The sequence below is a fragment of the Chironomus tepperi genome, unplaced genomic scaffold, assembly GCF_022539635.2.
Source record: "Chironomus tepperi strain 1889 unplaced genomic scaffold, CSIRO-AGI_Ctep_v1 contig_319, whole genome shotgun sequence".
Lineage (NCBI taxonomy): Eukaryota > Metazoa > Arthropoda > Insecta > Diptera > Chironomidae > Chironomus > Chironomus tepperi.
The window spans coordinates 179,805-203,243 of record NW_027226441.1 but is presented as its reverse complement, the minus strand read 5'-3'; the positions used below and the strand labels follow the sequence as shown (position 1 = coordinate 203,243).

The 23,439-nt window shown below is 31.2% G+C and overlaps 1 protein-coding gene across 11 annotated transcripts in view; it reads left to right on the top strand.

The window, feature by feature from the left end:
- LOC139093020 (dual 3',5'-cyclic-AMP and -GMP phosphodiesterase 11-like) overlaps positions 1–23,439 on the top strand; it is a 43,212-nt gene that overhangs the window by 14,258 nt on the left and 5,515 nt on the right. For 2 of the 11 annotated variants that reach the window (XM_070643610.1, XM_070643609.1), the window contains exons 2-7: positions 7,340–7,429; positions 19,243–19,672; positions 19,767–19,986; positions 20,054–20,190; positions 21,702–21,852; positions 22,133–22,291. In XM_070643610.1, the coding sequence (XP_070499711.1) occupies positions 19,296–19,672; positions 19,767–19,986; positions 20,054–20,190; positions 21,702–21,852; positions 22,133–22,291 (1,044 nt within the window). In that variant the 5' untranslated portion in view covers positions 7,340–7,429; positions 19,243–19,295. Of the gene's footprint in view, positions 1–755; positions 923–975; positions 1,085–3,440; positions 3,799–7,339; positions 7,430–11,214; positions 12,109–14,239; positions 14,262–18,749; positions 19,085–19,242; positions 19,673–19,766; positions 19,987–20,053; positions 20,191–21,701; positions 21,853–22,132; positions 22,292–23,439 lie in introns of those variants that run through there. The other 9 variants (XM_070643607.1, XM_070643611.1, XM_070643612.1 and 6 more) reach the window with 9 other exon arrangements.

Here is a 23,439-nt window from a genome sequence, read left to right as displayed (position 1 = left end):
GTTTTTATCACAATACAGAGTATCGAACCTTATTCAATAATGAACAATGGGATTCCCTACCCGTCCCTTCCTCCCTGGACGGGAGTCCTCATTGTCGAAAATTTTAGCTTCTGAACTGATTTGAAATGAGAGATGATCTGATAAAAGACAACAATACAATGTTGGACAAAAACGATATCATCAGCACATTAGCAGAAAGTTCAAATATGTGCTAAAAAATACACAAATGCCGTTAATAAGAAAGAGAACATGATGGGTTGTGTGAGTTATAAATGCATACACATTTGTATTCCGAAGAGCGGCAGCTCATATATTCACACTTATGTACATCCGATGATCACTTCGAGGGAGAATTTAAGCACACTTTTTTGTCTTACTTTTCATGTGTGCGAGTCGATCAGAGATTGTGAATCGTATAAGCTTTTCATATTCACATTAAAATGTGACTCACGATCGCTCGAACATCTGAAATACATAAACATTGGCAATTCCATCGTCGTTGTATGCGTTTTTTACTTGAGATAAGACTTTTTTTAACATTACTAGTATTTATATTTCTTATACGTTTATTTTAAAGGCAACAACAACATTTATTTGTAATTTCTTCTCTCTGCAAAAGTCACAAATGTCTCACATTGTTCAGTTTAGTTTTCTTTTCGAGCGCGGCTACAAATATTGTTTTTTAAGTTGTAAAAAAGGAAAAAAAAAAAATTATTACTTAATTTTATTGCGACATTTGTAAAGTCGTCATTGATTAAAATCTTATCAGATTAATCAAGTGAAACATTATTTACTAGAAATCAGAAAAGTGATAATTCTAATCATTAATCAACAATGTAAAGAATTTAGTGCCGATTAGCAAATGAATTTAATTTATTTTGATATTTTAAAAGTCAAAATAAGTGTCAAAATGTGAATTTGTGTATGTTGAATATATATTATTTTTACATAATTTAGCGGTCATTGATATGTACCAAATAAATAATAATAATACCAATAATATTTAAAAAAGTTCGAAGCTTGTGATATATAAACATTGTGGTCTCACGGAGTGACAAAATGTCAAGGAAAATACTGTCTTGTTGTGAATAATTATAAAATATTGAAAGGATTAGTCATAAATAAATTCGAGAGGTCGAAGCCAAATTGAGTTCGTCACAGTTCGGTAGGAACCGATATGAAATTTGTATACTTCACAAGTGTTAGCAGAAAAATATTCCATGCAAATTTTAATCGGTTTTTAATGAACTCAAGTCGACATCGATCTCTGAAAAATACCAATTCTCGTCATTTTTCGGTTCAGTTCCGTTTTAATGCATAATATAACGCTCATAAATTTGAAGGAATCAATTTAGTTATATAAAGTTTTATGATAAGACTGTCATTTAATTTTAAAAGTTGTATGAATTTTATTTTCTTAAAAATAAAATCACAGCTAAATTTATCTTGTCGAGATAAAAAAAACTTTCGTGATTTGAGCGAGTTGCTTCACTTCATTGCCCTACATAAATACATTTTTTTTTTTGCTATTTTGGAAATTCCTCTCTCGTGTTCTCTTATTTTTCATGTTAAAAATTTTTGCTCATCAAACTTTTTCATGACACTATAATCATCACCTAATTCTTTCGACGAATACAGTAAACATTACTTCTAAGTATTTTAAAATGAGTAGCTACTAAGAAAGGAAATAAATTTCATTCAAAGAAATAATTTTAAGTGCAAAATTTGTGAGGAAAATTAAGACATAAAAAGTGTAAGAATGAATAGAATAGTGTCTGATGATACTCGTGTATAATCTTGACTTACTAAAGTTCATACACAGACATTCTTTATATAAGGTATATAAACAAAGGAACAAAACGTGTGTAATGAGAACTAAAATCAGAATTGCGAAGTGTGATGTATTTGTTGTTAGCGTGAAATACTTTGTGATGAAAAGAACTGTACAGACTTTGGCACTTAATAAACATTTTTTTGGTTTTTGAGAAGTCTTTTGGAATGTTAATTGCAAATGAAGTAAAAAATGTGGATTTTAGGAGCCGTTCATTTATTACGTTACAAAATAACGAACTTTTTTCAAAAATGAACAATGGAATTCGTGGAATTTCTATTATTCGAATCAAATTTACCCTTGTACCCCACTGAACTAGGGTTTCCAGAATTCCAGTTCCCGTGAAATTTCGGAAATCGGAAACGGGAAAGGGAATGGCCTTCGTCGGGAACGGGAATTCCCGGGAAAATTCCCGTTTTTGGAAACCCTTCACTGAACGTAATAAGTGAACAGCCCCTATGAAAAAAATAGCACATTGTTCTGTGCTTGTTTATGACGTCCTAGATAAAGAAGGAAAGGATTTAGAAATGCGAAACACAGAAGCGAAGGTGGAGCCAACAATTTTAATTTAAAAGTTCTTTAGGATTTTAAAGAGTAAAGAGGCCGAGCGTAGTGAACCCACGCAAAATTTGAAAAACATTAAAATTTTCTTAATAGGAAAATTTTGTACCAGAGCTTAAAGTCGACTCGTCTTTTGTATAGAAATAGTCTATTCAAGTCGACTCGACTCTTTATCAAATTCGACTCCATTTCGACCTCTGTTTTGTGCTGAGTTTCAAAACTTCGTTTGAGTTTGACCCCCAAAGCTACACCCCTTGTGCAACCATTTCTGAGGAAAAGAAAACACATTTCGTGACGTCATTTTAAAAATACACATGTAAACTGATTATCAGTCTGATTATAACTAGTTGTTAAAAAATAAATCAAATAAATGGGAGAAATATTTATTGAACTACTTGAAGATTAATTAAAGTTTCGCACTCAATAATTCAAACAAGATCAATTGTCAACAAAAGTTTCTCTTAACCACCATTGCTTTTTTGATAAATAAATATGAAATAACGTTTTAAAAATTAGTCGCAATTTCTCCATCATAATATTGTATATGCACGAGCCATGAGCTTTTTGAGATGACAATGAATATACGAGCAAAATCACATATTTGACAATTTTTTGAGCAATTGTTAACGTGACTAGTAGTTTATATATTCTCAATATTGTAAAAGTATGAATGAATATTTTTAATACTTAGTCAAAGTCGTTATGTTTTTCACACTTAATTAACAGTACCATAATAATTTATATCAAAACCAACTACCAATATATAAAATAAATATTATTCGTGTATTGCTGTGTATTATTTACGTAATTCCAAAAAATACAATATTATAATGATGTAGTACGAGTCGTACAATTAAAATGCGGGAAATATTTAGAGGTATTTAGGTGAATTGAAAGTCTGAGTGTCTTTTTTTTAGTGTATACCAATTCATATGTAGTTAATGAAAACAGAAAAATGAGAGAGAGGTTTTCAAAAAAGTACCATATACTACGAAACAACTGATAAAAAAAATTCTGACAACATTTTCTTTATATTTTATTTTTCTAGTATTTGCTAAATAAGTATTTGTGAAAAACAGCCTAAGAAATTTATGAGAATCAAGTAGATGTGGAAAATAATTTATTGACTCTTAAAAAGTGAAATTATATGAATTTAAAGCAAATGTAAATTTAAAATTGTGAAATGGACTCTTGAAAAAAAAAGAATTGCTTAACAAGCAAAAGTGAATAAAGTTTTACAAATTCATGCAAAATATGAAACTAGTTAAAGTGATTTTTATTTCTTACTAAGATTCAAATACTGAAAATTTAACTTGAATTTGTCTCAAAAAACATAAGTGAGATATTAAGTGCAGCTCAAAAAGGAATAGAAAAATACAAAATTTGTACAAATTCATACTATGTAAGTAAGTGACGGCATCACATTCAAACTTCTTGTTTAAATTACGTAATTCTGAATTTTAAACAAAGAAGTCAAATAATAATAAAAGCAATAAATACAGTTGCAACGTTTTTAACAGTTAGGGTTTTCAATTTCGGAGTAGAGTTGCTTATAATCCCGGGATTGAAAACCTAATTAAAGAATGTGAATAATTTATTGGGAATATTTCATAATATAAGATTTGTAGTTTTGAGTTCCCTTAGGGCTCACTTATTATGCATGAATGGGGAAATGAAGGAGTGGATATTAGCGATTCTGTAACTGATCAAACAAAAGAGCTTTTTTGGACAGAAATTCTGAAATACACCAGGGGTTTCCTTAATGAACCCTTTATAGGGGTCCTTCTCAAATTACGTCTGTCGAAAACTGAAAATTTTCAAAAAAATTAGGAAAAGTCATGAAAATTTAATTATGTCTATTGTCGACTTACATTTGGGAAACGTGTCAGTGGTCAAAAAAAGCTAGCAGGAAAATGTGTGCAAGTGTCCAATGGGCAATCGATTCAACCAACACTTGATTTGATTCTTTGTGTGATTATTGCACCCTTTAATTGTGCAAACTAGAATAATCATTAAATGCATATTTTCTCAATTACTCGATTTAGAAATGCATAAAAAAGAATTTAAATAACTATATTAACTCTAACTGAAACCTTTGTACACAAGTAAAATAAAGAGCAAGTAATTAATTAAGCTAATAGAATTTTCCAACAAATAAAAAATCCCCATTGTGATCACTGCACGATGTTGTTACATTGGCAATACATGGATGTTTTATAACAATGTAGTACATATTGTTCTTATAATATAGCAAGGCTTTGACTTACAAACTTACTTTGCTGGCCGAACAGATCAATTATGATCCATGACCTCTTTCGGATGCCGTCTGAAACTGGCCCTATCGCTGGTTTTCTTCAATGAATTCTTTTATCATCCTCGAGATCTTTTGCCATCTACAAAGTGAGATTTAAGATCTTTTTAAAGGAGCTTATAGACCTTCTTAAAATATGTCCAGCCCATCGTTCACTTTAATTAGTTTAACGATGTCAGCCTCTACAAGTCGTTAACTCTGCTAAATTTTCTTCTCCATATAAATCTTTCATCCGGATGAAATTTTTGTATGGAGATGAAGAAATCTTTCATTTGAATAAAACGAGTGATAAAGCCTTGAAAGAAAGTCATAGTAACGTCGTTAACATGTTATATTTTCCCATGCAATTTAAATCTTCTCATTCTATTATATTCAGTCCCTTTACTCTAGACTTTATTACTTTAACAACATATATATGCATATATACTTATAGATCTCTTCCTTTTCTACTTTTACCAATGGCTGCTAAACTTTGTACCATGATACATTTGAGCACCGCAAATTCATCTAATGTTTCGAAATCATGTTTTAAAGTTAGTCATTAAGAATAATTAATCTAAACAAAAAAGTTGATGCGTCACAGTAATTCTATTTCTAAATTGGCTTAACAATTTGCCGCCAAAACCAAAATGTTTGGAAGACATTGCTCTATACCAGGTTAATATGAAAAGGTAGAGAAACTTCTGTATATAATTTTTTATTCATGAAGAAAATAAGAAGAATATTCAAACTGGATATTGAGAGAATTTCAAGGTCGTCAGTTAATATATTTGAAATGCAGTTCATTTTGAGGATGCAAAATTTTATAACTTTGGTAACTTAGTTGATATGAAGTATGCATCTGTTCTAAAAAATTCTCAGGAATCAAGGATAAACATGACTTTGAATTTACATAATGGTCATATTAGCATTTCAAAGAAAATTCTGGATAGACTGTTAAATCATTAAAAATGTCGTATTATAAATTTTTGTGTTGGATATAACAATTCTTACTTGATTTTTAGGCGCCAGGTTTATCTAATCTTGAAATTTTTTTTAATTTTCTTCAGAAACTGGATTAGGTAGATGTTGGAGAAATAAAAACAGAAAAAGAAATCGTTTTTGATCATGAAACAAAATATTTTGCATGATGTAATCTTTTCTCTATATTTTAAAATGAGTGCTAGACAATAATTATTTACACCAATACCTAATAATTATCCCGAACAGCACAACTTGTTGGCTAAAGCACTGCTACGTTGCCGTATGAACGGTAAGACGTAAAGTTCACTTGAAAGCACGGTGACGGCTAAATTTTGACTCATTCTTGCGTCGAAAAATGCTTTTACCCCATTGTGCCTTATGTTGCTTTCTTTGTGCTTATTGATTTCGAAAATAATCGGATGTACACTTTACCATCCTTAGTATACTTATGGGGTTGCCATCTTTCAGACGAATGGGTTTGGATAGTCTTTTACTCTATCGTTTACCTTCTAGGTATCCACGAGAAGGTATTCAAATGACATTTGTTCAGCTTTGGAGTCAGACTACGGCTTCGACCAACCCCTCGCATTGTGCCGCTCGGGTATTAATAAAATTAAACACAATACTCTCCTGATCAGCATATTCATATTGAAATGTTGTGGAACCACTTGATAGTCAATTGGCTCTTGGTAAGACGCGGCAATAGTAACATTCTAACACGTGCCGATCGGGTCTATGAGAATAATAAAAATATAGACTGAGATAAAATAATGAATTGAATGATTTTTCTCGTGAAATAAAATACCGAACATGTATTTGAATAATTAATTGACTGTGAAGCAATTAAATGTGTCAATAATGGTGAAATTCAAATTACACCTTAATTAAATTTTAAAAATTCACCAAGCATTATCATTCAAATTTTTTGAATATTTTTAAAATCGTAAAATCACTTTGTATGATCATACATATGGATAAATATCATAATTGAGTGATGTACGTCTCATTTATGATTTTTTTATTAAAAATTTGCGTATCAATCAATATTAATTTATTTGCGTTTTATCTTAACTACATAAATTAAACTGTAGCTAGGCAGTGTGATTTACAAATTGTATGTCTTAATTCCGAACAAGAATTTTGAACATATGGATTTTACGAGAAAAATCGAGTCTATTCTAAGTTATGTGATAATTCAAATGATTTACATATTTTCTAGAAGTTTGGAGGGTGAAGGGTCAAAAATTTAATTTTTTTCGTCGATCAATGAGTTAGCTAACCACTTAATAGGAGTGTATCTAAAGGTAGAGATTTTTGGGGATCAAACCCTCCTTTTGGAAAAATTCTTTAATTTACTAGGGTTTTTCGTGCAATAATCTCAAAACCACTCTAAATAAGATTCTGATTACACTCCTGCACCATACTTATTCCTAGAAAAAAATTAATCAACTTGCGATCTGTTTGCACTCCATATGTCCATATGCTTTGTATTAATTACAGTGAAAAATGCCATGTTTAGATAAATTACTTCTAATATTTATAATTCTTAATGTTGATTCTAAAAAGTATTCGAGGAATCTGGAATGAATTACTGTTACTACTTAAAAATATATTCAGTCTGCCTGTGAAAATCAAAAATATTAATCACAATTTTCTTATTTATTTCATTTTAGGATAACAGTGTATTGTTGACAAGCTGGCTTCCTTACCAAATAATTCGTCTCATCCTGTGCCCGTTTTGTGGCGATCTCGAAGAAAAGGCGGTGAGTTTTATACAAAAATTGTTTGTCAAATTTACTTCATTATTGAGGATCTGATGTAACGCAAAAGCTGCAAATTGTCATTTGTTTTCAAAAATTTTTCCGGTGTTTTAAATTGTGTTCACACTGTAGACTGTTTAAATTAAAGCCTTTATGCTACAATTCCAAAACGTTTTCACAGACTATTAGTGAAGTTTCGAAATTATTATAAAAATAATTTAGTTCATTTGTCCATTTAGTTCATATCACTCACAATTTACAAATCACCATAGAAACCCGATTAACTGTTTGTTTAACATACTTAGTTGAGTTTTTAAGGAACAAGAGTATATGAATCAGTGATGGACAACCTGTGTGCCGCGATAAACTAGTGTACCACCAAATGGTTTATGGACATGCCATAAACCGTATGTCTTGTACGGTTTCGGTTGAAGCTTACCTTTATTGCGTGCCTTAAAAATAAAAGGTTGTCCACCACTGATATAAAGTTTAAGATTTCGAAGAAAGAAAATTTTCAAAATTTTCAAGAAGACTTTGGGTTTTTTGGGTTATTAACTTATGTAGTCCGAAAGAAGCTGGAAAATACCTTTTGCTCAAATCTTATTAACGTGTTAAATAAGTTGTTGTTGTCGGACATCATAAGTGAATGACCTCTTTTGTCTTTAGTCTCTCCTTTAGGTTTATTTTTATTAAAATGACAATAATATTTGATTATGAACGAAAAATGGGACTACGAGCCTGCAAATTTTAATATATTTGCAATAAAAACAGTTTCTTGGTGAGAAAAAACAGAATGGCACTTAATTTACTAGCTGTATATTGATACTTCATTTAAAAAAAATATTAATTCAATCTAAATAAATTTAAATTATTGACATGTGGAACACGATGTGAATATTCAAATTGGAAAAATACAAAAAAAAAAGAAATAATGAAAAATATATCAAACGTCATGGAGATTTCCATTATGAGACCTTTTTGCTATATATAGCGCACTATAGGATATTGCGCGTCGTCAATGAATAAAGATACAGATTGACAAGTAAATAGAAAGTGACAATGACGATGATGATGAAATTTAATTACTATGTCGGCTAGACATTACATTAAGCATAAAATTATGTCGTAGCATTTTTATACAGCTATATAATTGCTGCTCTAGAAAACCAAGGGGCATCATGATTCGCTCTAAATATCTATTACTCGCCTTCTATTCATCTGTTCTTTTTTAGCGCATTTTTGTAGATAAACGGGACCTTAATAATGCAGTTTTTCAGTTCGCTGGAGCACAAAGATTCTTATTTAACCAGACATCGTAGCAGAGCTCAAAGTCGACTAGAACTTCATATGGAGTCGAGAAGACTTGAATCAAATTTTCCATACAAAATCCGAGTCGACTTTGAGTCCTGTATCGTAGAGAACTAGAATATTATTAGCTCTGTTTTTTGGAATATTTGAGTTTAATTCTTGCAAGCTTCACGAACAGACAAGGGCATGCTCAATTTAAATGATTCCATATATTCATAAGCACGCTCATTTAAGTGAGCATGCTCATTGTCTGCTAGAATTTATAAATTATTATAAATTTTAATCAAATGCTGCTTGCTCCAATAAAAAGATGTACAAATGCGCTTTAGTCATCTGATAAAACTACAAGGAGTTTATAACTTTTTCCACTTTTTTGCATTAGTAAAAAAAATCATTTTAAAAGTCATTAGCCTAAAGCTACTCTATGAATCTGTTTGATGCAAGAAAAGAATTTTGTATGTCGAAAGAAGAAGGAAAGAAAACTGGTTTAATAAGCTGTGGCGCTTGTTAATTTAATACGTTGATAAGAATTATAATACTGATAAATATTCATATAATATTACATTAGCTACCTTTGAATAAGTTTAGAAATTAATAAAATAAGATGTGGATATTATTGTTTAAATTACTGTGTCTGATGTCTTACGGTATCATAGTTTTACAATTTTTGCAATAGGGACCACTCACTTATTACGTAACAGATTAAGGAACTTTATTAAAAATGAACAATGAATCCCCTCCCATCCCCATAACGTAATAAGTGAAAAATAATTTCTGATTATTTTTTTTCTTCAAATGAATTAAAATTGGATGAAAAATGATGAGTTGTAAATCTTTTTTAATTTCCATTTCCTTATTATTCTTGCAAAGAAAATTAAATTATGCTTTTAAAAAATCATAGCTAATTGAAATTTGTTTATTTGAACTTCTATAAGTATATAAACGAAACATTCGTCTTCGCTATTAAACATGTTGACTTACTAGATATTTGCTAGATATAAGAGAATCTATTATCGAATATTAAGCTTACCTAAGTTTTTCTCAAGAATTGATAAAAATATTAATATTCAATTAGAACAAATATGTTCCTGAGTGGACAAAAACAAGATACAACTAGCTGAGTTCGAAGTCTATTCGGATTTTTTAGGAGTCGAGTAGATTTGAGTCGAATTTTCCATATAAAATGCAAGTCGATTTCGAGCTCTGATAACAAGTTGATCGTAAGTTAATGTCCACTTAGTGCAGTGGTGGACAATATATGTGTCGCGGTACACTGCTCATGAATCGAATACTGTGACCGATTTTGATCAAGGCTTTCCACCAAGGTGTGCCGAGAAAAGTAAAAGGTGACCCTACCACTGAGTTATTGACTAGTTCTAACGATATTTGTCCACTCAGGAATCCTTCAATGCTATTCTTCTAACGATATTTGTCCACTCAAGAATCCTTCAATGCTATTCTTCACGTTCATATATATAATTTTTCTTGAATTAAATTCAAAAGGAAAATAATTCTCAAAATCCAATTCCGAAAGCTATTCAATGCGTCAATTTATCAAGAAAAAAGAGGAAAAATAAGTATCGCTTCTTGAAAATTAATTTGAAATTCCAAGTTTATATAAATGGCATAAAAATATATAAAAAAAAGTCATCACGACAGTAATCAGATCCTTTAGCTTAAATGATAAATTCCGATGAGATATCAATCTCAAAGTAGAATTCTTAATGCAGAGAATAAAGCAAAATAAAATCATATAAAAAAATCTAATAAAAAGGTGTAAATTTTATATATATACAGCCACAAAAATTTAAAGAGTGAGTTTTTTTTTGTCGTATACTGGTTAAGCAGCTACTGGAATTAATTTTGCGATGAAATAATATAATATATCGGTGTTTTCTTATGTCCTCTCCGTACGTATATATGCAGAGAGATTCTTGTTTTATTATTCACGCATTGTCTTATTAATGGTATTGCCAATGAAATGGAGTAGCAAGAGAAATAATAAATAAACATAAGATACAAGACCCAAAGAAGATAAATTGTATCTCAAAACGAAGAAAAAAGCTTTTTTTGCTCTTTAAATGCCAAGCAATGGAAGTATAAACACAACCACATGATTTCGAAAATGCACTCTTTTGTTATTTTCGAAAATCTGTCTATTGCATGCTTTAGTTTCCTCTCACAAAGTTTTCCTCTCTCGTAAATTACTCAGTCATTGCCGACAAGAATTCTCTCTCATATATATTTTATTCACTGCTGTATATTGTCTTAATAAATATGTACACACATTTCAATTTTAGAGTGAAGGAGAAAATAACAAAAAAAAAATGTATTTCTTTTTTGAAGAGCAGCTGTTGAGTAGGAACGAAAAGAAAGAAGAGAACATAAGAATGTATATAAAAATTTTGAGGAGAGAGCAAGGCACACACAGAAATAAAAATTTTTTCGAAACAAAAAAAAAGTAAGCAGTGTTGTATGAATTCGCAATGAGTTAAAACACTTTTACGTGTTGTCGTGGTTGGAAGTATATTTCAGTCACCATGAGTTTCGCAATCTATTAGAGACGTGGAAAAATTCTCAATTTTATCTCATTGCCGATTGACGTGAAATAAAGTTTTTTTAAGGTTTGCTGCAGAAAAAAGAAGGCAAAAAGTTATGAAAACTTTAAAGTCAATTGTGAGAGTGAATAAAGTTCTGGAAGTAAAGTGTATTTTAAGCCTGTAACGAATCGTACACACACTATAGAATAATATTAAAAGATTTACAGTAGCGTGAAATATGAGTAATATTATAATAAAAATAAATTAATAAGTAATAAAATAATAAAGGCTATCATAGCTATATCATTTATTTCCAACCGGCTACAAAAATAAGATTTTAAATTTAAGAATATCATTCATTCACAGTTAAATGAAAAGTCAAGAAAATTTTGTATAAAAATAAACTCAAGGTACAACACAAATAATTCTGGTGAATTACAGAAAGAAAAGTCTCGCTTTTCATTTTAGTGTCGTCATTTAAGAGTGTGAAATCTAGAATTGGATATGATGAAATTTAAAAAGATAAAATCAATTCCATGAATCATATAATAGTGAAATAATAATAAAGTAGTGAATAAACTTTAATACATGTATGTGCATTCAACAAAAAAAAGGCATTTTGCATTATTATTCAAAACTATTCTCAATCTCTTTGTTACTACAAACAAAATGTATATTAAATGCAATTCATAAAGTAAATGGAGCGAAAAATTAAACAACAGTAAAGTGAACTTTTTTTTTTATTATTACAATTGTGTGGAATAAAAGTTATGTGTATATAGAAAATATTTTGTCGCCGACATCGTCCACAAGCCCTTGAGCTAATGAACCATGGTAAAGCAATCACATACTCATCAACTAATTTTTTTATTTAACACAAAAGTAAATTTAACAAAAAATAATTTTTGGTTATTGTCAAAAATAATATTTTTGTTTCTTTGTTAAATGTTCTCTCACGCACATCTGTGTATAAGATTTAAAGTAAAAAGTCTAAAAAAAGCCGTAAAAGTAATACTTTTTTTAAAAATAAGATTATTACGAGTCAAGTTAACCCTAACAGTCAGTGAACATACTCACCTAAGTGAATGTGCTAAGTAAGTGTTCCCGATGCTGAGACCGAGTCCGAGACTTCGGAAAACCTTACTTCTCATGAGGATACTAAATCAATAAATTTGAGAAAGCTCAATTTTATGAACATACTCTTGTATATTCGGTAGATTTCGAAGTTAACTCGAATTTTGTATGAAACAGTCAATTCAAGTAGACTCGACTCCATACAAAATCCAAGTCGACTTCGAGTTCTACTGCTGCGGGGTATACATTAATTAGCTTTGCATCATTTACATACTCCAACAAACATTTCAGAATATATCTGGATATGTGTGAAATTAGAATTTAATTAAAATACTTAATGTCTTAATAATCATCCTAATTATAAAGCCAATATTGGGAATGACTTAAGGTGGGCTGTAAAATTCCCTTAAAAATCTCTTATTTTTCTCACAATTTTTTGTTCATTCTCTCTCGATTTTCCGTTCATTCTACATTCTTATATACGAATTAAAAATGTATATAACAGACGGTATTGTGAGTATAGCATTGGATGTGGAATATTTTTCTTATGAGCAATAGCAACAATCGTATCAAGCTTTAAAAAAAAGAGAAGAAAAACAGCATTTCTACATTGACTATGCATAATTATATTTGAAAACAAACATTATTTCCTTAACCAAACAACCAAACAGCTTGGAGCGCATGTAGATTACTTTAATATCTGCAATATTCCTACAAGTTCATTTCCATTATTTGATTGTTCTCTTTATCGACGCACAATCTTATTACACTTGTTGGAGTCAAATGAAATACTCGTTTTAATTTCCTATACAAAACCTTCATACTTTTTTGCGTAGACAAGTAAATAATGATAACATTACATGTATTCTGTTTTGTTTTGTTTATATGGGTTCTTATCATTTTGATAAAGTATGACGACATTAGTCCACATTAGCTAAGTAAATGTAAAGTGTATTGCAGTATATTGAATATAAATGCGTAGAAATATGGGAAAATTCAAAATCAAATTTATGGATCATTATTAATTACTTACTCCAAATTTTAAAATACCTAGGTTTTTAATCCGTTCTATTCAGTTCTATTGATTTAAATCTTTATGCAGAGTTTCTATTCCAAGCGTCGCATTGCGGTACACCGCATTGTTCATCTTAAAAATGAGTCATAATCAGCCTTCACGGTACCGTCAGGGCAGCTTCGCGCCTAGTTAAGACGATATAGCAGTGTCCTATTGAACACGATGTGCTGTTTAAGGATATACTCGGAACTAGAGGAATCCGTCAATAAGTATGCCAGTATCATATAAAATATCATTTAAAAGGGCTTCTTTGGAGATAAAGAATAAGCAGATGAAGATATCCGATGTGTCATAGATAATTTTAAATGACATTATGAAGACATTTGTAGGTGTCGAGTAAGCGAAAATAAATTTCATATTCATTATCTGTGATTCAGTCAATGTTTGTAAAAATAAAGCATTAGCAATAGAATCTATCATTGATCAGGATTGCAATGCTATCCGGCTAGCGCTTTAGAATTCTATCCACACAATGTCAGGAACTATATCTCGTTAAAACAAAGCATTTCTGGTTGATCTTCAATAGATACTCAATATATACAAGTACTTGGTTCATAACTCTGTACAAAGTACTAAAGGAAATGTCAACCTGGCAACAATCGTAATTAAATTGTTTGAATTTGCTTTTTCAATGTCTATACTTCAAATTGATTACTACTGTTATTTATTTACTTCATTCTCTTTAATCGGATTTCATAATTTTTTTTTTACTATTCCTTGTTGTTGCCTTGTTGTCGCAGAAAGAAAAGTCACCATCTAACCACAGTTAGCGGCTAATAGGCATAAATAAAAGGAGTAAAAGAGAGAAGTGGAGAACAAGTCAACGTGTTTATGAGAAGTAAGGCGCCATGTGATATCCTATCATGTGTACACAGAATACTACTCTTTCCATCTGATGTTGTTACTAATGTTTGCTTCTTATTTTGATTATAAACATTTATTTTATTTTATCCCGCTTTTATACCTCTTTTTCGTGTAAAATAAATTAATATGCAATCATGAGTGAGATAAAGAATCCACACAAGCCACAGAATTATACAATTAAGAGAGAAGAAAAAAAAACTAAGGAATAAAAAATGACTTTATATTGTGTTCTAGATAGCCAAAGAATAATTTTTGCAAAGAATTATGATGATGTCTCGTAAATAAAATTTATTTAAATTTCTCTTAAATTAGATTTTTAGCTTCATTGAGCATCATTAGGTGGGCAGGGTGGCTGGATGAGGCATTATATCTCAGCAACCAGACATCGTTGAGAGCTCTGGTTTGAAGCATTAGCTCAGTATTGTAGAGTTACTGGCTTATCGCTTAATTCGCTAGCTTAAAACAATCCCTAAATGCTTTAATTAATGACTTTTCTGCTTTATTTACAAAACTTCTTGGCGATTTTCCCCTCGATCATAATTTGAATTTATTTTGACCGTTAAATTTCAAAAGAATTTTTGACCGTTATTTTTCATGAAATTTTTGTTGTAGATCCTACTGATTGTATATTTCTTGTTAACTAAATAATGATCGATTGATAAAAATGCGCTGAAGACCCTCGATCAACAACTTGAAGTCTTTAAACATTTTACGGAACATTTCTAGACATTTTTCTTCTTAAATTCTTAAAATTTATTGATTACTTAATATTATTCAAGGTAGATGATTTGAAAATGATGCTGCAATAATCTTCCTCTTTTTTTTGCCAGCAAAATATACAACGTCACTCATTTATTTTCACACCCATAACATTAAGATTGTTAAATATTGATATGAGAGAAGCTGAGAGTAGAATATCTCGTGAAGCTTCATTAATATGCTCGTGTGTTTTTTTTTTGCTTTGCTTTAATGTATGTAAAGGAGGCAGTTAAGAACTGGTATTTTCTGGAGTTATGTTTCTTTTTCTTTTCTTTGGTATTTGTTACGATCACTTCGGCCTCTAAAGGTCATTTGCGGATGTATTATCATAAATATTTAAGGTATTTGACTCGATCGTGAATAAATACTCGAAAGCATATGCCACGTGAAGATATATATGAAAAGTTGTTTTGATCTAGATCTGAATAATTCGGAAGCTGAATGCTATGACTCTACTTTTTAAATTAGGGGATTTTTATTAATTTTTAATAGATTATTGGATAGATTATTAGGACAACTACATATAAAGTGATGTAGATCATATCTTGAATATGATTTATTGTTAGATAAGCGTAGGCTTTCACCGGAACAGGACGGGAATTCCCCGTCTCGCTCCAATTCGATTGCTGATTCCAGTGGCTCGTCTCGTAAAACATGCGAGACTTGGAAATCGTGAAAGTCTAGATAAGTTTAATCTGTTTTTATTTCTAATTTACCGTATCCTCTTACTTAACTCGATGCAGGATTTTTGTAGTTTTTCAATCATTTTCTCTATAAAATTCGACATTCACAAACATTAAGTCTTCTTAAAAGCTTTAATTTTTGCATTTTGGAACAACTCGGTTATTCGATACAAAATTCGGCATCAAGGAGACATGACTTTGGAATGACATTTTCAATCAATTAAATTCAATTTTGAACATATTGAGGTCGGTTGTTGCATAAAAATTAAATGTTTCGATCTAAAGCTCATTTTATTGTTGTATAATGATAAAAGTTCCATTTTGATGTTCCATCAACATGTGGTATCAAACCATTAAATATGTAGCATATAAAATTTTGGATGCCATAATATTGGAAATGAGAATATTGTAAACAAGTGAATTGGCAAAATAGAAAGTGATTTTTTTTGTAGATAACGATACAGCAGAGGTGGGCGACTTTTGTGTGACGGCACACTGTTGTGGTCGTCAATATTCTCAAGTGCACAGTGAATTTTCTTTCAAAAACTTAGAAATTCTTAGATTTGAATAGGAAGGTTAATAGAAATAGATAACTAGTTGGTGCTTTTTGAAGTTTTAGGTCTAGTGCAGTCGTGGACAACCTCTTTTTTTGCTGCACACTTTGGTGGTATTCTTTGACAGAAACAGCACCTGGCATACGATTCAAGGGAATTGAAACATTTTTTAACTCGCGGCACACAGGTTGTCCATCACTGGTCATATGGAAATCTTTATGCTCAATCTGTATAATGTTGCAAATATTTACTGTACTATGGTGTATCTTATTGAAAATTTGGTTTGATATGATCTACATACCTGTATAATTTTTCTAGGATTATGGAAGTGACTTTGACCTTATGGATCTTGTACTGTCTGGATCTTTTTTTAGTCACTTCCACGAACTAAAACCAAGATCCAGTAAAATCTAAGTGCCATGGCACAAAAAATATTATCCACAACTGCTAAACATCTCAAAAAACCTTTTCCTTCTTACACAAAATTATTCAAATAAAAAGATATCAAATATGAAAAATTTCTGTTTCTTATATTTGAATGGTTTTTATGGAAAGATATTTCTTGTTTATCATTGTTTAGGATAGAAAGAAATTCCGTTGAATGATTCTCAAAATATTGATTTTTTATTTACCGACACTAAAAAAATATCCACAAAAAAAAAGAGAAATGACATTTTTAGAAAAAGCAAAGCAATAATTTCTTCATGGACTATAAATAGAATTGTAAAAAACCAACCTCTATAACGTCACTGTTATCAAGAATTGTGTAATTTAGTCTGTAATGAATGGCATAATAAAATGTCATTTGATGTTGGTGGAGAGGGAATTACAATACACACCGGCATTGTTGGGTGCCTCCAATGCTTTTCTTCTTCTATTTTGTTTTTGTGATATCAATGAACTTAAAATGCTTTCTGTTTTATTTGCCTTAATTGCCTATGTATCTATGTACTTTTTATTTCAATTCATTTTCTAAACATTGTTTGAAAGCAGAGTTGGGAGGACTTTGGGAGTCTGGCAGAAGTCTGAACTCCGAAAGCCCAAAAAAGTGCCTCCACTGGAGTCAGACTCCAATAATGTCCAGACTTCTTGAAATCATAGATAAAAGAGAATTCCAGACTTCAATGGAATCAGCTATATTTTAGCACACGTGTAGCTTTCATTTCTACCCAGTAAGAACCTTTAAGAATGATTGAAGTTTAAAATGCTTAAATCGTGCATATCTAATTCATGATCATAGCAATGGACTTTGTTATGAGTTTCTTTGAAATTCAAAGTCAATTTCCTTTAGAAATTTCCAGTCTATTGAGCCTTTAGGATTGCTATGTTTGATGACTGTCAATTTTCGCAGACGTTTCGAGAAAATTATATGTTTATAAATCAAATTGAACTCGAACTATGTCTGTTGGTCATGAACTTATTTGTGTCGCTCGAGAAGTATTAGGACATAAAAATTCAAAAAGTATAGAATTTGTCTATTGTCTACTAATACAGGCCAATGTCCGTCAACATAATTCACATAAAACAAATAGCCCATATCTTGTAACCTGACCTAATGCGCTCTAATAATGTCATTTGATAGGCAGAAAACGGATAGTATCCAAATTGTTTGTGAGACATTATTTGCAAGTAATGTGGTGGTATTTTTATAGGCTGTGGCACATGCTTGCAAGCCATTAACTGTTATTAAATGCCTTATGAGGAGCTTTCTTTAATTAAAAGCTCCAAAATATTTGGATAAGCATTTCGATTCAAAAGTGCTGGAAATGCTAAAAATTCCAAAATGTGCTTGTCTAATTATTTAAGTCTTAAATTAGGTATAGCAAGCACTTTAAATTAGGCATATAAAAATTTAGAATTTACTGAAAACAATTTACATTCTAAAGCAAGCTTCCTTAAAACAAGATAGGCGTTAGGTGTCTTATCGCATTTTATATTTTAATGGGCATTATATTTTATTGCACAAAAAAAAGAAGAAGGAACGAGAAAATGAGAGGACAAAAATCAATTTTCTAAATTGGCCAGGATGGTTGTTTGGGAGGTAATAAAGCGGTAAATTGGCGAAATGAAAATCATGAATATCCTAAAATGATATCGGATGGTATCAAGTCATTAATAAAAATTTCACTTCTAAATTATGTGATGGTGTGAAACAGTTTGGCACGTGTTTGTCATTAGAAAGTGACGCACTTCTTGTTATTTTTATTTTATTTGGTGAACAATAAGAAAATGTTGGAAGTAAATGATGCAATTAAGCTCAATTGATAAAAGAAATTTTGTTGAATTTTGTCACAAATGGAGTTCATCAAAATGCCATTTGCAGGCCTTTGCTCTCGAACAGACATGGAACATGCTCATGAGTATGATGGTAGCAAAATTGAGCATGGCCAATTATATTGATTGAGTATACTCATGACTACGCTCATTTAGACGAGTATTCTACATAACATCCTTATCTGTTTATAGCTCATTTCCATGATTGGTGGAACATTGCTTCATGTAACTAGTTCGTCTATGCAACGTGATATTAAAAATCAATTTTTGAATTTACAATACTAAAACCAGGCATTAGAAAATACTAAGAAAATAAGTGCAAATAAATAGAAAATAAAAAGGAAAAAAATAAAACAAAAACATAATCCAATGGACAGACAGTGCTTTTTGTGGATTTACAAATGTGTGATATTCAATCGTGATATTTTAACATATAAAACGAGGTTTAAATTTTAAAATGCCCTAAATGGGCCAAAGTATGTGTTACTTTAGCACATCTTGTCATTTCAAGAAGAATAAAAAGCCAGGTAAATGTCTAAATGTCTCATGAGCTTTTTATACATAAAAATATACTTAATCTTTTGCGTTACATCAACCCACTGTAACGGGTGCTATTAAAAATTCATAGCCATTTTTATATAGATTCTTAAAAAGTCATAAGAACAGCTTGAAAATTAACATTTAGTATCATTTCTTCCAGGTCTGCATCTGCGGAGTATAGAGGAGCCCCAAAGCAGAATGCCCACCACAATTGACGGGGGGCACATAAATTTGGGGCTCGAAAATAATATAAACAACATAAGTAACATTTCAAACAGTAACAGTCGGTTGGGTGCGTCGCATTCACATAATAGTAATAGTAATCATCATCAAAACAATCATTACGATGTAGAATTTGCACGAATGGAGTCATGGCTTGATGAGCATCAGGAATTTGCGCAAGAATATTTTATACGTAAGGCAACAAGAAACATTGTCGATGCATGGCTTGTGGCACATGCAACACCGGCAGCTCTTGCTGGATCTGATATGATGATGCATGTGTCATCACCGACACACATGAATCAACAGCAATGTTCGTCACGTAGTGGTAGTGGCGCCACAACTCCAGTCAGGTATGAGATAATTACTATTTTTGATTGACATATTTACTATAGAAAAATTCACGTGTACAATTAAACAAAATTCCTTATTTATTGCGTCTATTAGAAAAATCTCAGCTCATGAGTTTGAACGTGGAGGTTTACTGAAACCAATTGTAAATACAATAGACGGAACGCCAACATTTCTTAGCATAAACTCGCAAAACGACACAACAATGGGTTTAGTACAAAATCAAAATGGCACAACTAATAGTATTAATAGAACACAGAGACTGTCACGCAATGAGCTGAAGCATTTAGACGAGAAAGAGCTCATATTTGAATTGGTAAGCTGATTCAGCTAAATATTTAATGATTCATGTTTTAAAATTTTATCTTAATTTACATCAATAGGTAAAAGATATTTGCAACGAACTTGATGTACGATCATTGTGTCATAAAATACTTCAAAACGTGTCAATTCTTCTTAACGCTGATCGTGGATCACTCTTTCTAGTACAGGGGAAAAATAATGCAGAAGGACCAAAAAGGTGAGTTATTACTGCTTATTTTCAGTTAAATGAGGGGGACTAGGATTCAGTTAAGCTTCTTAGCTATTCAGATCATTGAGATCATATGCTGAGCTAGGACATTCCACGACTAATAGTTGTTTGACGAGTGAGGGTACGCGCCTGATCAGTAGACCTACAGGATTTAGTGGCAACAGAACAACATTCTTGATGACATTACTGTCTGTAGCCTGCAAGATGGAAGGTTATTCACAACATATGATTCGAAAAAGGACAAGTGAAAAATTTCTCCTGCCGAGTCTCGAACCTATGATCGCAGGATCGATATTGCAATAATTATGTACCGAAGTACTAAACAATTCCACCATCAAGCCACTACGACTCACAATCTATCAATAAACGAGGTTCATACATATGCAGAATAGCTTTAAAAACAATTATTGTTAGTAGTGGGGTGACTTGTTTGTAGTTGGTTATTAAAATACAATGTGCAGTATACAATGTTAAGTACACGTTTGTGCTTCTCAATTTCACTCTGCAACAATGCAACTAGTAAGAATCAGGCTATGAATAGTAAAACAGATTCCCAAGAATCTTAAAGAATTATAGTCGACAATTCTCTGTTGATAATATTCTAGATGTTGAGCATCATGAGGCAATAAATTATAATTCACGAGAGAAAAAGAGTAAAAAAATGAACTAAAATAAAAGAAGAAAAATATACTTTATAAAATTGAGTATTTCATGAGATGAAAAATTGCACGAGTAAAGAAAACAAATGTACATAATGAATGATTATAGTGATGGCCATCTTTTATTTGCTCGTGGAGTACTTGTGACATTTGTTTGCATGCCACGTGTTGTTTTTACATGATTTTATTTTAATATTTTGCAATGCAAGTCGCGACTATAGGGAAGGGTTGAATATTAACGTCCTAAATAAAGGGAAACTTCCCGCATTTTAATGTAGCGAGTCTCGCGAGCCCATGACTGCTTGGTAGCTATTACAATAATAAGGTACCGAAGTACGAAACCATTCCACCAACGAGCCACAAAATGTGGTTTAAAATATCTTGTAAAAGTACACTTAAAACCTTTGCTAACGTCACTGTCATGCGTCAAATTTCAATTCGTTTTATGGTCTCATAGTCAGCATTTCATTCATCATTTTACAAAAAAGAAAAAAAAAAATTGTCGTAAAGTATCGTAAATCATTGAAAGTGAAAGATAAGTAGCCTGACGTTTTCGAAAGAAAAGAAGGGTGGATTACAGTTTCAATTTGAGCATTTCCTACATACGTTGTAGATGGAAATGGAAAAAGTAAATACAACGGCAATTTTGTATGCAGATGTAGTTACGGAAAAAAGACAGAAAGGGTTTTTATTGTAATACTGAATATTACATAAGATAAATTGAAGAGATTGGGAGATTTATTTGAGAACATATAACAGTCTTCCTGTATAAAAGTCCAATTACAACTTCAAATGTAAATCATTTATCAAAATCCAATTTTTCTTATTTTTCGGCTTAAGATGTCTGGTATCAAAGCTTTTTGACGTATGTCCGCGAAGCACAATGGAGGAAATGGAATTAAGAGATGAAGTAAAAGTTGCATGGGGAACTGGAATCGCAGGACATGTTGCTGAAAGTGGAGAACCAGTAAACATACCTGATGCCTATGAAGTAAGTTGAGCAAATTGTACAATTTAGTCCAAATAGGAGATAGGAGGAGGGGAGATGACTACAAAATTCACTCCTAATCTTATTGGATACGTCCCTGCTTGCCTATTTAAAATGAAATTTTCGGTTAACACGGATTTACAAGCAGATTTATAGAAAATCTTTTATATTCACAGTTACATGCCCTATCTCTTGCTGATTTTATTTTGTCATTTATCATCGTGTTATCTCAAGCTATAAAAATACTCCAATGATTTAATTCCTTTTACATTATTGTTTTCAGGATGAACGATTTAATCGTGAAATTGATTTGGTAACTGGTTATAGAACAAAAGCTCTTCTCTGTATGCCTATAAAAGATGCTAATGGTGATGTTATTGGTGTAGCACAAGTGATAAATAAGCTGGGCGTTGAACATTGTTTTTCATCAATTGATGAAAAGGTAAGGATCTCTTTTATATCATTAAAAATATTGAAACCATTGAACTGAACATTTTTGATTGACTTGTTGATTTTCCACGTTCTTATAAGCCAGTTGTGGTCAACCTGTGTGTCGTGACACATATTGATGGTAAGACTCATCTGAAGCAGCACACGGCATTCGGTCCTTGGTATTTACAAAAATGTCCTGTGCCACATCACTCAGGTTGCCCACCACTGCTATAAGCTCTTGCATACTTCTACCTTATTCACATCTAAAACTTTTCAAACCTTCTGAAGTATGTTCTTTACATGTGCTTTATAAGTTGAAGATTTGAATGCAAAAGCCAACAAAGTTATAAAAGATAAATTAAGCTTCTAATAAAGGGGAACAGAAGGGCAATTAAACGTTAAATGGAAGCCATAGAATAAAAGCATTTAGTGCACTTTATATTCAATTGAAATTGAGGAAACAAAATTAAATTTCTTCTGACGCAGAGAATGAATGAGCTATGTGAAATAGTTTAAGGCTATTCATTAATTCTCGCAAAGTGTCTGTCAGATAATATTATTTACTTAAATAAACTTCAAAAAAGTTCTTCTTTATCTAAAATTAGACGAAACCCTTTGCTATAGCCTGAGGATGATCAAAAAATTATTGCTGTTTATTGTTAGTAAAGGCCTTTAATTTAATTTTGTAAGTTTTCGTTCTTTATGCTTGTTTTCTACACGTTTTCATCTTCAACCCTATCAGACAATAAGCTTCCTCAAGATGATATCTAAAAGAGTGTATTGAGGAGTTTATTCAATCAATATAATTGAGCATACTCAAGTTTTTGATAATTTTTGTCTCGAAGAGCAGTAACAAATTTTGAAAATTTTGGTCCGGAGATGGTTGTTGGGGTTAGATGGGTTGATCTTATAAAACCCCTCTGTATACGCATTTGGCTACGAATAGAATTTCCATCATCCTCACTTGAGTGGAAATTGACTAAGGTTATTAACTGGCCGTTCACTCATTACCTACGTAATAAGCAAGTCACCCCTTAGTAAAACAAAGCACTTCCCATCAAAAAATCGTAAACCCCCCAATATTAAAGGCGATTGAATATTAAAAGCCATAAATATCAAAGCACGTTTTCTTTAGATTTACGAGCTGAACATTCCTAT